This window comes from Phoenix dactylifera, chromosome 11 (genome assembly GCF_051530095.1).
Source record: "Phoenix dactylifera cultivar Ajwa chromosome 11, Ajwa_hap1_PhDact_Kaust_v1.1, whole genome shotgun sequence".
Lineage (NCBI taxonomy): Eukaryota > Viridiplantae > Streptophyta > Magnoliopsida > Arecales > Arecaceae > Phoenix > Phoenix dactylifera.
In genome coordinates, this window is record NC_143200.1 from 1,233,410 (window position 1) to 1,249,637 (window position 16,228).

The window sequence follows — 16,228 nt, forward strand, 5'->3', positions numbered from 1 at the left end:
TTCTGTGATTATATTACTAAATGGCCCTTCCTCGTTGAATTCGGTGGAGCCGTTCGATCCTGTGGGTTTGGATATCGGATGGTAGATATGGGCCACCCTCGTGGGAGACTTCCATCCGCCAAATGGTGGTGCGACTCGGGTCGGGTTAGCCCAAACCCGATCCGATCAGACGGCTCGAGATATGCGTGGGGGATTTCGCGGTTTAGCCCTCTCAAGATGATCTTCTGCTTTCCGGATTGATTGATTAAAATAACGGCTGTGATTGCTGTTTCGGAAGATCCGTTGCAGTGTACGTGCCGTTATTTGATTGCTGCGGCATCGCCCCTTGTAAACAGCCGCTGGATCCCGGCACGTGCAATACATGTGCAAGATCGGGCCCAGAGGCAAGAAATAGAGGGCCGAGAGATGCGCGGCGAGGTCGAGCGGCGTCGGAACGGGGCGGCAGAGCAACCGGAGGAAGAAAGAGAGGTGGGGAAGGAATCGAAGGCGAACATGGGAAGAGTGGGGGACTTCGCCTTCAAGGCTTTCACGGCCGGCCTCGGCGTTGCCACCCTCTACCTCACCGTCACCTTCTCCGTCAACGTCTACCGCGGCCTCGCCTGGCACAGAGCCCAAGCAGTTAGCTCTCTTCCTCTCTTTTTCCCCTTTGCTCCGTTTTCCCCATCCTTTAGTTCTTGCAATCTTTAAATCCGATGGTTTTGTTTTTGTTTTTTACTGTAACATTTATATAACCTGTCAACTAATTTTTATTCTTGTTTGCCAAATTTTGTTATACATGCATCAAAATATCGCCAAATTAAATTATATGCGCATTGACTTCGGGGAACAAGGTTTATAGGATTTTGAATTTAATCCACACCTTATAGTAGAGGATTATGATTAGCTGGAATATTTTTTTAAAATAAATACAACAAATTCCCGTCTTATGAAGGGTTAAATTCCCAATTAACTAAGATTTTTTTTGAAATAGTTCTGTTACGTCTTCTGTTTATGTCTTTTTCCAAGTCGATGCCTCTTTGCTACACGGATAAAATCCAAGCCATTATCCGCAGTGTTGTTTTTTTTTTACAGTCTTTAATGTGAATGATTAGATCTCCATCATATTAATGTTTGTCTGTTCGTTTCAACGTCTGGATTCTATGCTGACTTTACATTGCAATGTTATTATATCAATAGAACATCAAATACATATTGTATGGCTTTTGATTTTTTGGTGAATGGGTTGGGAAGGTTTTTGCATGCCAAATATTTGATGAAATGATTGTGGTTTGTTTGTTAACATCCACAAATAGCAAATTATATTGGAGATGTCATGACATTTTTAATCTTATTAGCTTTCTTTGTTGGATGGTATTAGAAGCAGCTGTTTAGTTCATCGATATTAGTTGGCTTTTTTGTCAAGTCTAAGGGTCACAAGAAATTTGATAACTAATTTTACTTGAGTGTGTCTCAAAGCTTTAATTTTAGTGGGCTTTTTGTTTGGTTGGAAGTATTGAGTTATTGGGGCACATTGATTGGGCCTCCATTTGGTGCGTTCCATAACAAGGATCATACCAACAAAAGGAACCAAGTAATATTCTTGGTACAACCTCGAAGTTTGACACCTTCCTAAAGTACCTGCTCTGAAGGATATACCAATAACTGTCTTTGTTCCATAGTACTTCCCACCAAAAGAGCAGGTACCTTTATTCCAATGGTTGCTCGCCGTATAACGTTCTTCTTTGCCTTGAAGTTGGGTTTCCAATCATCTATGCCTAATATATGCTCTACAACAGTCCAGGCTCCATTAGTCTACACCCATTTTTTATCCTTCTCAGTCTGAAAGATCCACAACACAAATGAGTGAATGGTTTGGAAATCTCTTGGTAACTACCACTAGAGCTTGACCTCCCTCTTCACAATCTATAGGGGAAACCCTCTTCCTAAGAGCTTCCCAATCAACATATTACTCGAAGGAGCTCTTGCTTCCTTTATCTCCCTGTCAGAAAAATAGTGTCACTAAATTTCTCCTCGAACCTTGTTATTTCTTGTTAGTAACCTTCTTTGTTTCCCATAGAAACCTACAACAACCTTGGGCCATCTAAAACCACAACTTGCAACTTGATATTCCGCCCCCTTGTTCCTTTGTCCGATTTTCTTCTTCACCATCATCACTACCTTGCTCCGACCCATATTCCATTTCAGGATCTAGATCTCCATTCCTAGTTGCCCCCTTCCCCACCTCCGGCAACATTTAATTGATAGTTGGTGGGAACATCCAATCCCCTCGCTCGGTCACTGATCTCTCACATGTACAAGCCGTCTAGCAAAATACATTTTTCTTGTGGAAAAAGTTATTCAATGTTCAAATCTTATCAAACCAATTCAAAATATAATCTTATGCTTCGAAACTTTCTTAATCCAACTTGGACCAAGTGTGATCCTACTTGAAAAAGGATCTGAGAACCTACATAAAGATATAACCCCAAAATATAGTACAACGTATTGCAAAAAATTTTACATGCTAACTCTCAGAATTAATAATTGTATGTGGCTATATGGACCAAGACTATAACAATCGACTCAAATTCAATTTTCTTGCACCTAAACCCCCATTTTTCATCATTATTGTGCGAATCTTTTATCATAGTGGCATCACATATGTTCTCAAAAGGGATAAATCTTGCAAATTTGATTCTAATCTTGTAAAATATCAACACCTAGATGTCTGATCTATGCATTGCTTAGTAGAAGCAACTCAAATACGGAAGAAGAGGAAATATATGTCGAACATCCATTTACTCTCTCCTTCATTCAGTAGATTTCTTCGATTTGGGTTGTTTTCAGCCCTTTAACTCAACCTACCTGCAAGTTGAGTTGTTGGTACGGCCCACTTCAGGTGTTTGGAGGCCTACAGCTCGATTTCATGTTGTAGGTTGAGTTGCATGGGGATTGTAGCTTAAGCCCAAAAAAATGTAGCTTGATCCATGGCTAAATGGCCACAGATCGAGTTGCAGGCACTTGAATCGGGCTCCATTGTATTGCTTTCCATCTTCTACAACTGCATCGGCTCCTTTTGCCTCTTGAGATTCCCTTCCCCAGCATCCCCATTGTTGTTGCTTTGTTACTTGACCTTCCACCATCTTCCTCGCCTTCCCCACCTTGCAACCTCCACCCATTTCCCTCACCCACATCACCTTCCCTCGCCCTTCTCAACCTCTGCAACATCGCCCTTGCCCATCTTGCCTTCCCCCATGCTGTTCCCATGGCTGGTTCCTAAGCCCCAGCTTGGTTGTATGGACAGGGTACCCTCGATGCTGATGAACCCGTTGTTTCATGACTCCTGTAGCCTTCCATGCAAAGGTGATTGGGCAACATGCAACTCAGTTTTACATGCAGTTGCACCTATTTGTAACTTGAGCCGTAGTGTATCTCTAATTGCAAGGCTCCAAACAACCCCTAAGTTGAAGATATTATGAAGCCTAAAATGGCACTTGGTTTTGGATTGCTTTGGGTCAGAACCAATTTGTTTCAGCAGAAGCATTTTGATTTTAATTGAAATTTCAATTTTGGTAGTAAAGCGTTATTATATCCTCTATGATTAAGAGAATGTTCCATTTAATATGTTGTTTATAACCAATACATGCATTAGTTGTCAAAAGGACACATACAATGATTGCATGTTTACAGAATTCATAGTGTCAAGAAGCCTAAAATTTCATGGGTTATGGATGGACCATGTTTTTCACTAAAGTTGTCTTCCAAGAATTGGTTTATCTTGAGTGAACTTGATAATTTTCATCAACCTTCTTGGTCATAGTTATGAACATCCTTTCATGTCATCGATGTTGTTTCTCTACCTCCGCACTTGCCTGCACGGTGTACCACTGTTTTTTAGTTAAGTGAGATGCTTGCTGTTGTCCTTGCTTTAAATATAGAATAGATGTGATGGGGGCTTAGAAGAAGGATGCTCGAGGAAACAACAGAAGAAGCCAGTTTTTCTTTATTTTAAACTTCTTTTCTTATCTTTAGTTAAACATTATGAGACCTCTAATTTGTGAAAAATAAGAAAGAAAGGGCTGAACTTCAAAAAACTTATATACAGGACCAAGATACCACTCATATTAGACTGGGCTAATGCTGCAAGATTCATTATTATTGATGAAATTAATGCTTGGTGTCTGTCATGCTCATCCTGAATATTCCTGGGAGAGTTTCTGCTTGTATGTTTTACTCTTTCAACATTTTATGGTATTTTCTGTCTTTTCTTGCTCACTGCATCCTTCTACCAGTGTTATGATTTTCCATCTTTGCGCAATAATTATCGCGCTCATAATTGATTGGAAGTCAAATGATTTAACTAATTTTGGTCTCTCTTTTTTTTGCAGAAAATGGAGAAGGAAAAACCTGAAGAGTGAAAACTGCTTCTGGAGTTCTCATGTTGTCTTTGATTCAATCTTGTTATATTTCTAAGCAATGAGCATAAAAGGTGGCTGAATCAACAGTTTGAATTGAAACTTTGGGGAGTAAAACTTTTCTATTTGTTGCATGGCCAAGAAGCAAGGGCCATCTGTAGTTCAGATTTCATTTGGACTTCCTTGCAATTTTGCATGCATAATTATGGAAATGTATAATGAGATCTAGACATATGTCCCATTAGGTTGTGACAGATATCTGTTAGCTTTAGTACAGCGGAGACTCGCCTATACACCTGGTTCGCAATTTAATTGACAATCGACGAAATTCTATAAGGTGTTTTTACTCTTCCCGGTTCTTTTCTGAAAATGCTTTTGCAGTGACAAGGATGTTTGCATCCAGCTTCAAATTGGAATGAGGCTGCATGGTAATAATTCTGGCTAACATTTTCAAGTTGGATGCATGACTATTTGAGTCCTGTGGTTAATGATTCTATCTATTTCACTTGCTAGAATGGAGACTGTTTTACATGGTGGATTATTTGCTAAACCAGTTTCTACATGGTCAACTGTGAATCAATTATTATTTATTGTTTTGAATTATGTAACCTTAACAGGTCAGCTGCAGCATTATCGCTTCTCTTTTACCATTAGATAATCAATGACAACATTAGCATTTGTAGTTGTTAATTCTCAGCATCTAGATAGAAAACGCTAATTGCTGAATTAACAATGACAGGCAAACCAGAGAGAAATATTTACTGAATCAAACACTAGTTGTTAATTCTCACCCTATTCTTCTGGATGCATGGTTCTTATGCTCTAAGAGATATTTACTGTTGAGTGACTCTTTGGGGTGTATCTATTCCAGATCAAGATTAAATTCCCCGGATTAAATTCCTGGATTAGCCAAAAAAGGGCAAAAAAAAAAAAAAGGAAATAGGGCAAGTTTATTCTACTTTATTCCTAATTTTTATTCCAAAGTTATCCCCGGCCCGACGGGAATGCCACACGCGACCGGACGTGACGTGTCTCTTTTCCTTTGCATTCTAATCCAATCTAAGAATAGAACGGCTCAAGCTCCTGCCAAGCGCACTCTCTCCCTCCAATGCCCCAGAAGACCCAGATCTCAATCAATCATCCTCCTGCCTCCCAGTTTCGAGGCCAAAGGATTTAACCACCATGACCCTGCTCTTCCTTCCCTTCCCTTCTTGTCAATTCTTTCGCCAGACCTTCTTCCATAGAGAGGAAAGATGGATTCCGCTGCTTCGGCGGCGGCGGCACGGGCACAGCGGCAGCACCAATCACGATTTGTGGGCAGGACGGAAGGTTGGAATGATGATGACAGCGGCGGCCAGGTCCAAAGAGCTGGTGCTCGGCAACCCGGCGGTGGCAGTGGAGAAGGGCAAGTACAGCTACGACGTGGAGAGCCTCATCGACAAGCTGAGCAGCCTGCCGCCGCGCGGCAGCATCGCCCGCTGCCTCGACGCCTTCCGCAACCGGCTCTCCCTCTCGGACCTGGGCTTGGTCTTCAAGGAATTCGCCCGCCGCGGCGACTGGCAGCGCTCCCTCCGCCTCTTCAAGTACATGCAGCGCCAGTCCTGGTGCCGCCCCGACGAGCACATCCACGCCATCCTCATCGGCGTCCTCGGCCGCGAGGCCCTCCTCGACAAGTGCCTCGACGTCTTCAACGACATGCCCTCCCACGGCGTCCCCCGCACCGCGCTCTCCTACACCGCCCTCATCAACGCTTACGGCCGCAACGGCGACCACTCCGCCGCCCTCTCCCTCCTCGCCCAGATGAAGTCCGACCGCGTCGCCCCCACCGCGCTCACCTACAACACCGTCCTCAACTCCTGCGCCCGCGGCGGCGTCCCCTGGGACCAGCTCATCGGCCTCTTCGCCGAGATGCGCCATGATGGCGTCCGCCCCGACCTCGTCACCTACAACACCCTCCTCGCCGCCGCCGGCGCCCGCGGCCTCGCCGACGAAGCCGAGATGGTGCTCCGCACCATGCTTAACGCCGGCGTCGTCCCGGATAACTCCACCCACACCTACCTCGTCGACACCTTCGCCAAGCTCGGCCGGCTGGAAAGAGTCTCCGAGCTGCTCGATGAAATGGCGGCCGGCGGGCACCTTCCGGACGCCACCGCGTACAATCTGCTGATGGAGGCCTTCGCGCGGGCGGGAGCTGCCAAGGAGGCCGTGGGCGTGCTCCGCCAGATGCAGGCGGCCGGGTGCCCGCCGACCGCCGCCACGTACAGCACTTTGCTCGGGCTCTACGGGCGGAGCGGGCGGTACGAGGACGTGCGGGAGCTGTTCTTGGAGATGAAGATCGGGAACACGGCACCGGACGCCGACACATACAACATCCTCATCCGAGTGTTCGGGGAGGGGGGCTACTTCAAGGAAGTTGTCACCCTGTTCGACGACATGGTGGAAGAGAAGGTGGAGCCCAATATGGAGACTTACGAAGGCCTTATGCTCGCCTGTGGCAAGGGCGGCCTTCATCAAGATGCCAAGGCCGTGCTTTCTCAGATGAACAGCAAAGGAGTTGTGCCGAGCCCCAAGGCATATACTGGAGTAGTTGAAGCTTATGGGCAGGCAGCTCTATATGAGGTAATTAGCCATCAGTCGATTTATCGGAACATTATTTTGTAGGAGCTGCGAAGTTTTGATCCGAACTTCTCTCTTTTTAGGAAGCATTTGTTGCATTCAATACAATGCATGAGATCGGGAGCATGCCGACAGTGGAGACTTACAGTTCCCTAGTGAATGCGTTTGCTAGAGGCGGGTTGTTTAAGGAGTTGCAGGCAATCTTGGCACGGATGAGAGGAGCTGGGTATCAGATGAATGAGGATTCTTTTAATGGAGTCATCGAGGGGTACTGCCAGGGAGGGCAGTTTGAGGATGCTCTCAAGGCGTATGTGGAAATGCAGAAGTCGAGGTGCAATCCAAATGAGCGGACCCTTGAGGCGGTTCTGAGTGTATACAGTGCTGCCGGGCTTGTTGATGAGAGCAAGGAGCAGTTCCAGGAAATTCAGTCGGCGGGAATCATGCCAAGCATCATGGCCTACTGCATGTTGCTTTCAGTTTATGCTAAGAATGACAGGTAATAACTGTAACTTTTCTTTCTGGCAACTGTTTTTCTCTTTGCTAACTGGAGCTCTTCACATGCCTTAAACTTTCTATGGCAATATTTCTTTGGTAATTGAATAAAACTTTTAATTGTTTATTCTTTTAAGTCTTGATTTTAGGCTTCTTTCATGATGTGCTAGTATAGGACATCCCTTCTCTGGCCTATTTCCCTAAATCCATTATAATATAGTGCTACCGTTTATATTAGTAACACCAAATAGTATGGTTATTTTAAAAGTCCACCTTCTCCAGTGGGCTATGCTGTTGTTTTCAGATTGACAGATGAAAATTTGGTATTACGGAACCATAAACCTATGCTTGAATGTAAAACTAAGTTGTATATTTATCAGATAGGTTATATTCTCAAAATTTTTGTCTTCTGGTGATTTTTAAGTAGCTGTGATGTACAGTTATCTCTATCCTACACATCAGCATGAGAAACATCACTGTCCAATTTGATATAATCCAGTAATTGTCACTCTGCTTGCAGTGGGAAGCATTTCTTTGTCTGAGTGGGTGTCCTAAAATTCCAAATGAGGGCAGAGTTTTGAAGGGTGGTAATATTGAAGGGCTCCAGCTTATCGGAGCTGTTCTGGCTCGATTTAGGAGTGGTTAGGTGCATGATGGCTGATCAATTAAAGAAAACCAACAAAAAAGAAGAAAGAGCTATCAATACAGACCAGTGTTTCATGTTGCTATTACTATTATCTTGTCCCCCTTTGCTGGACCAGCTCGTTTGCTTGAAGATTCTTCTTAACTGAGTAATCTATACCAGGCTATTTACCAGGAATCATCTTTTTCCTGCACAAGAATGATCATTGTTTTGAACCACTTTTTAGGTTAATTCCTTTGATATCATAGTGCATAATATATTGGTAAATTGCTAATTCTAGTTTCAGGCACTGAACAAAAATAGTAAAGATTGATATCAGGTAGGCCAGCCGTTGCATAATAGACCCTGATCTAGTATGTCCTTGTGATTGAAAATTTGTGGAAATCGAGACAACATGGTTAGGGCCATGGGTGGATGAATATCATCATACAAACTTTTAAGATGATATACATTATAAAATGACAACTAAACATTTGTTCTGCTGCTAGAATTAATTGTTGGTAGAGTTTTTTGTTAAAATCATGCTTTGGGGTTAGAAGACATGCAGCTTTTGGTATCAATGAGATAATTATCTAGGTTGCTTTTAGTAAGCTAGTTACTAAGTTTACGTTGTTGAAATATTCTGTCAGATCTTTATGCTTTTTTTTTGTGAATTATATAGTGAAATTGCTGGTGAGGAATTTTTGTGACTAGTGCTATAAGGATGCTAAGATTTTAGGGCACTAGTATCTAGATCGGGCTTGAGGCTTGGAATGTAATTAACAGGAAAGATAGAGCTGAAAAGATAAGTAGTGCAGGAGTCATCACTGCCACGGTGCCACCAAAATCTTGGTCTCATGACATTGACCTGCTGAGCTTTCATGGAATTATTGTCAAAAGATGAAGAAAACTTTATCACCTTCGGAAGAAAAAGAGGAAAAAAACTAAAACAAATTTTCACTTTTGTCTCACAAAGGGTAGCTACAGTGTATATAGGCCTCTATAGCCCCACCCTATAAGAATCTTATTCCAACTGAAATTTAATGTTTATTATTATAGCTACTTATTTTTGGGGGTAAACTTTTAGTTTTTTATATATTTCATTGGATTTCTTACTGTACAAAATATTGATTTCCTAAGTTTCACTTAAGCTGATTGCGTGATGATCTGCTCCATCGAGTTTATATTAAATGTGATCGCTATGAACATTTCTCTCTATTTTTGCATCTAATTTTAGGTATGCATATATGAATGACCTATTGTGCCCGTTAACAACTTGTCTGCAAATGAATCTTTTCTATTGTAATAACTGGTGGCACTTTCAACTTCACACATAAATTTTGCACACTTATACTGAACAAACTCAGTGGCTGAGATATTTAAGTTTTCTTGTTTTTCTTTACTTTTCATGCCATTTCAGATATCAGCTTTAGAGGCTATGTGAAGTCTTTGACTACCATATTTCCTTGTTATGACCTTTGTGCTCTTCTTTTTTTCCATTTCCTCCTGCGATCTTAAAATTCAGGTGGAGTGAAGCTTATGAACTACTGGAAGAAATGAAAACAAACAGGATTTCCAGCACTCATCAAGTGATTGCTTCCATGATTAAAGGGGAATACGATGATGAATCAAATTGGCAAATGGTGGAATATGTCTTTGACAAATATAATGCTGAAGGTTGTGGTTTTGGTCTGAGATTTTATAATGCACTTCTAGAAGCCCTCTGGTGGTTGGGCCAGAAGGCACGGGCTGCACGGGTGCTTCATGAAGCTGAAAGGCGCGGGCTCTTTCCTGAGCTATATCATCAAAGCAAGCTAGTGTGGTCTGTCGATGTACACAGGTGATATGCATTTTATTATCTTATTCATTACATTTTACATTCATTTTCAATTAGTGGCTGGATATATCAATCTCTTTAAAAGGTTGATATAAAGTATGATTTGTTTATCAGGATGTCGGTAGGTGGAGCTCTTGCAGCAGTTTCGGTTTGGCTTAATGAGATTCATGGAAGATTCAAAAGAGGGGATAATCTCCCTCATTTGGCGACCATTATAGTAGTGTAAGCGACTCGTGCACTCGTCTCCACTCTCCTCCTCTTTTGCTTAAACATTTTTTATGTTTGCTATCTGATAGCCTACGTAAGAACTTTTTCTTTTGCAATTGAAAGGTAAGAACGTACGTTTTTTTTATCCTTGTTGGTGTTCATCGGAAGGCTACACCTTGGGTGGACCATAGCAAAATTAATTTAAGTAGGAGACCCAAATTGTATTTATAGGTTCCTTTTTCCTTATTTTCTGTCAACATGGCCCCAGTACCTGAGTGGCTAGAGTCATCTATCTAAGATGTTGGACTTGCTCCAAAATCTTGCTTTGTACATGCATTGCTTGGTGACACCTGCAAGTAATCTGAAATTAAGTATCAATTATCCTTACCAGTATTTTTTTATTAAAATCATTTTTCTTAAAGTAAATTTTATAATAAATTCGTATTCATGGTTTAACTTATATTATTAAACTCATGAATCTCATATTTCTTTAAACTTCCAAGATGGCTATGAATGTTTTTATTCATTATGATATTCCGTGTTACGTGATATATATGCTATTTATATGCTCTTATTCCCTGAATTTGTTTTAATAGTTTTGCTTCCCTGTTTCTGCACCCAAACCCTCTCCTGGCCTGCTCCTATTTCATCATATAGCTAAAGGGTTCTACTTAATGATTGTTATGCAGTGAGGAAATTTGTGAGGAAATTTCTCTATGTTATGCTGGAACTGGAATCCACTAGTTTTAACTTAGATTATATCGATGTTAACAATAGGGCTTCCTAGTGGCAAGAGTAAAACTCAACATGGTGAATATCCTTAATTGAATGCTGTTTGATGATCAGACGCGGGGAGATGGAGAAGAGTACTGCAGCAAAGGGATTGCCTGTTGCAAAGGCAGTATATTCTTTTATGAGAGAGAAAATATCTCCATCCTTTCATATTCCTGGATGGAACAAGGGTCGCATTGTTTGCCACCAGTCGCAGCTGAAACGACTGCCATCAGTAATCTCAGAGAAATCTCCAAATGAATCCACCGAGGAATTTGTTTCCATTACCAATTCATCTTTTCCATCTCCTAGGACTCGAATACATACTGCAGATATTGATGGTGATAATGACCAAATTGTTTCTGATGAGACAGTGAGCACTGAAGCAGAAGAGGAGCTTATGAAAATTTGAATTAACTGACAACAGCAAGTTCACCATCCTTATGTGGGTCCAATCCTGTAGATCTTTCTTTACCAGTTTCAAAGCCAAAGGCATGTGATGGACACCAAGCAAGGTCAAGGTTCACGACGAGGCAAAATTTGCATTTACAGGGCATTTATTCAGTGATGCGTTCTGCTTCCAAGCAATTCTCTTCATGGCCTAAACCGTAATCTATTGGCAGCAAGACAACATCTTCATGCACACCCATGATCTGCTATGGACTCATGAGAAAAGGTCTTTTTTAGTGCCACGCTTCTGAATGATCTCACTGACTTGGTATATGCTTTCAGTATTCGGGAGCTGTTGGTTGCATCCTGAGCTTCAGACACCAGTTCTGCCAAGCATCCAACAGATAAAGGGAGAGGAAAGGTGAGTTGTAGACTTGTAGTTTTGATGTCTTGTTGGATGAGCACAAAATATACTTATTTTTTGGTTCTTGCAATAAAGTATTTTCGAATTCCTTGTATGTTCCTGCTGAACAATAGGAAGTTAGTGGGCTTTCCACTATTCTAGCAGCAGCATCCTTCTCTTTGCTCCCTTTTTATTGTTAAATCATGGAGTACAGATATAGATCCAAAATGCTGATGATCATAAGGCAATTTTAGCGAATATTTCCATGTAAACCAACTCCCCCGTCGGCCCTTCCCCCTTTAAATTGTTTCGAGTAAATTCTCTTTAATTTTTTTTTTTTTGGCTTAACAACTGCTGTTCGGCCAAGCAACTAGATGGAGAAGGCTAACTCTCCACTGAACATGCATGAAAAACAGCCCATGCCACTTTCATTGTTAAGTGACATTTTTTGAGAGGTTGATGACATTGGATAAACATGGGAATACACGAATACCTTATTAACTTCTAATACACCCTAAGTAAGATGATTGATTTAGCTGCTCTTTCTATGGAGAATAAAATGCCAAGCCATGTATTGCATTGGAACCATCTTTCCAAACCGCTTATTGGAAATGAAGGTGCAAATGGGTCGAATCGGGTCATAAGTGATCTCAACCCAACTCGATTTCTTGTTCGGATTCTCAATCCAATAGAAGATTGAGTCGGGTCCACTGTTACAATTTTTGACCAAACGGGTCATTCAGTTCGGGTTGGGTCCATGTATAATTCAGACCTAACCCAAAAAATTCGGGCTTGGTTTGGGTCCAAATCGGGTTTGGGTTGGATCCTGTTCGGGTCAACCCATCCATGGCTTCAGAACTGTTTGCACCTTGACGGGCTGTGGCCCGCAGGCCCAAATAATTTTAAAGATTTAGGTCGAGTCGGGTCGTAATAAAAACTCAAAATTATCTAAATTTTAAATAGGTTTCAGATCCGATCTAAAAAAAATAGAACGGGTCTAATTTTAGGATCCGACCCGGCCTCACGGATCTTTCAAAATGGATCGGGTCGGGTCTAAATGGGTCGGATCGGGTCACGAGTCATCCGGCCCATTTGCAGGCTTAATTGAAAGTAACCTGCATCAAAATATGCCACCCACTTGCCCAATCAAGATAAAATTACACCTTCCAATTGCATCTGCTTTTTTCATCATCAATCAATATCCTGTTTCGACAGGTTGATAACATTGGATAAGCATGGGACATTCCTTCTAGGTGAGCACACGTATACCTTATTAACTTCTAATACACCTTAAGTAAGGTGATTAATTTAGCTGCTCTTTCTATGGAGAATAAGATGCCAAGCCATGTTGTTGCAACCTAACCATCTTTTCAAACTGCTTCTTGGAAGTAACCTGCATCGAAATATACCACCCACCTGCCCCCCAAATAAAAATATGCCTCCCACTTGCATCTCCTTTGTCCATCATTAGATAATCGAGTAGGTACTGTACTTCTGCACCCTGGTAGGTAAGGAATTACTGTGATGCATCCTGCACCATAAAGAATTTTAGTCCGTAGGAAACACTGACTTCCTACTAATCCTGATGTCTGCTACTAGTTATTGGCTCTAAACTTGGAATAAGACGGTCGTGATAGGCTCCGACGGTAGTAATATACTGTGCGATGTTCCTTCAGCTGAAGAGCAAAGCGAAAACGAGCAGAAAGGAAACACCGATTAATACATGATTGACGGAAGGAATATGCTGTACCTGTGTACCCCGGGATAGATGCACCCAAAGTGGGTGCAAATAGATTTTGTTGTCGAACCATTATATTCATTTTGGGCCTGGAAAAAAAAAAATCATTTGTTTGTAGCGGTTATAATAGGTCCCAAGTAATTTATTCTACAGTGATGTTTAGATGTGCTTTAGCTGCTAAATTGCGCTCTTGTCCTAAAGATTCATGCCTCATATTTGGTCAGCCACTTCCAAAACACTTTTTGAATAGAGAAAAGGAATTATCCGGTGCACTCCGAACCTATTATTTTTCAACTTTATTTGGTTGTATTCGTATCCATAATACATAATATATCTGTTTTAACAGGGGAAAAAAAATCATGATCCAACCCAAGTCATCGTATATAAACTTCCTGGGCAAATCAATTAAATTCTATATTTTGAAAATTTATTAAAAAAACTACGGTCAAGTAAAATATACACAGTGAGAGAGAGAGAGAGAGAGAGAGAGAGAGAGAGAGAGCAAATTCAGAATAAAAGATGCCCAAAGTGCGAAACTTTTAGTGCTACCAATTCATCCCAAACTCTGCATTTATCGCCATATATGCATGGTAACAACATGCCGAAAGGCAGAAGAAATAACAGCGATATATGAGAGCAGCGATATAGAAATATAGTGGCCAGCGATATATCCCATACATATATATATATATATATATATATATATATATATATAGGAGCAGCGATGTACATCCCATGCTAACGAGCTTTTTTAGAGATCATGGCGACTTCACCGGCGTCGGATATATTCTGCTGCTTCACCTTGTGTATATACATGGTGGCCCTGGTGTCGACGCTGTTCCCGTCGCCTGGCTGCTCCATCACGTAGCCCGTGGAAAGGCTCCCGGTCTCCACCCGTCGCATGGTCGGGCGCTGCGGCAGCACCGGAGGAGAAGCCTCGATGGGCGCAGAACGGGCGCAGCGGCCGCCGGGCAGAGAGCCGAGACCCTTCTCGGAGAGGGCCAAGCAGGAGGCCCTGAGCAAGTTGGCGGCCATGAAGGTGGAGTTCTCGAGGATGGACTGGTTCTTGCGCTCGGTGCTTCTGCCTGTGGACATTTTTGGGGATGGTCGACGGCGTCGGTGGTGGGGCTGGCGGTGGTCGAGAAGTACTGGAAGTGATGAGGATATGGGAGATGATGTCCCTATTTATACTGGTGGGGTAGTGTTCCTTGGTATGAAAGGAATTCTTGTCCTAGGTCAAAGTCTAAAGTAACGGCCGTTGTATGATTCTAAGACCGGCGTTATGCTACGCATGGGAATTTTTTGATTGATAACCGCGATCTTAACATTTTTTTTTCTTGAAAAAATTATTGAAATATCTCTTCAAATTTAGATAGTTACAAATAAATCTTGATTTATTACAATATGGCCTAACTATTCTACCAAGTGAGAAAAAAAAAAGAAATACTCTTTATTCAGAGAAACCGGACCGTAGCTTTCGTACAATCTCGAAGTGTATGCCTCTTGCAAGTTAGTGAGAAGAGTAGTTTTGAAATTTTATACAAATTTAGTTATCAGGTGATCCTATAACATATTGTAATGGAGATAGGCGATAGGGCTATATTGCAACAAATTTAAAATTTTTTTGATTAATTGATATTTTTTAATTTTTTAGAACCTAAATGTATATAGCCCAAACTTAAAGGAGTATCTTTATAATTTCTTTTTATCTTCTCAGCAACAGTTTGTTGGAAAAAGTTGGACCATTGTTTTTTTCTTTCTGCTTTTCCTCTATGATCTCAGGCTGTCCAAGCGCATCAGGTACAAATTTTTTCCCCTCTCTCCTATTTATGGTTTGATCTCTAATAATAATAAAAAAAAGGTTATAGTCAGCTAAAAGATAAAAAAAGGATATAGACTCCTGCTTAGTTGCAAAGTTGTCTAAGTATCAGAGATTTTGGAATTTAGATAACTTATGCAGAGAATAAGATGAAAAATACAAAACCTGTCAGAGCGGCTATATGAACTAAAAACACCGATTTTCATGTTGAGGTGAATTGGATGCATGGCGTCTCTTCAGATATTCCTATCAAATATATCTTTCAAGAATGATCACCTTCTGATCATGTATAAAAAGAAGGGAAAAAAAAAAGATTGTCATTTAGCTTTTTTTTCATTTTAACAATTGTCATATAGCTATTTCTCAAAAAAAAAAAAAAACAATATTATTATATAGCTGAACCAAAATAATTATCTATCATTCTCATCATTCAGTTATACATTTTCAAATTAAACCTTTCTACTAGCTTGTAATTAGATTTTTCTATTTGAAGAACAATCAAATGATCAAGTAGCATTAATATTTTTATAATTAATCACCATTTATCATTAATAATGTATACTTCTTTTTTTCTGAGAAGTATAATATACAGTTAGAGGTGCCAATGTTTTTATTGCTTTGATTAAGCCAGTCAAGGATGGATACATTAGAAATATCTCACATTACCTGCTGCTGCATTGTGTTCGAATTAATGCACATATATTGCGTTATTTTTCTTATTTAATTGTGTCGTAAGCTAGATTTGGTAAGCAAAAGGTGGTAAGAGCACGCACAGATTCATATTCTCCAAAGACCCCACGGAAACTTTATCAGATGCTGCTTTTTAGGAGATATCTAGTGAGGATGAGATGAAACTAGGGCTTATCCATAGCTCTACAGCTTATTGGATGGTGCATCATGACCTTGGCCACTGATGAGCTTTCTCCAAAGGGGGACCTA

At 41.2% G+C, this 16,228-nt stretch overlaps 2 protein-coding genes across 4 annotated transcripts; both read left to right on the plus strand.

Moving 5' to 3' along the window:
* Positions 1 to 358: 358 nt before the first annotated feature.
* LOC148700548 (uncharacterized) lies at positions 359 to 4,743 on the plus strand. Its single transcript, XM_088706322.2, has 2 exons — positions 359 to 618; positions 4,368 to 4,743. Exons 1-2 carry the CDS (start codon positions 406 to 408, stop codon positions 4,395 to 4,397), a joined length of 243 nt encoding a protein of 80 aa, XP_088562448.1. The 5' UTR covers positions 359 to 405; the 3' UTR covers positions 4,398 to 4,743.
* A 698-nt stretch (positions 4,744 to 5,441) lies between these two features.
* On the plus strand, positions 5,442 to 11,847 carry PTAC2 (plastid transcriptionally active 2). Of its 3 annotated transcripts, none has more exons than XM_088706320.2 (5): positions 5,442 to 7,013; positions 7,094 to 7,506; positions 9,650 to 9,964; positions 10,076 to 10,183; positions 10,858 to 11,847. In XM_088706320.2, the coding sequence occupies exons 1-5, from the start codon at positions 5,577 to 5,579 to the stop codon at positions 10,910 to 10,912; spliced, it is 2,328 nt and encodes a 775-aa protein (XP_088562446.1). In that variant the 5' UTR covers positions 5,442 to 5,576; the 3' UTR covers positions 10,913 to 11,847. The 3 variants fall into 3 exon arrangements, with proteins under 3 accessions (XP_088562446.1, XP_026662363.1, XP_008795952.1); XM_026806562.4 differs by having other exon boundaries at positions 10,946 to 11,847; XM_008797730.6 differs by having other exon boundaries at positions 11,015 to 11,847.
* Positions 11,848 to 16,228: the final 4,381 nt, after the last annotated feature.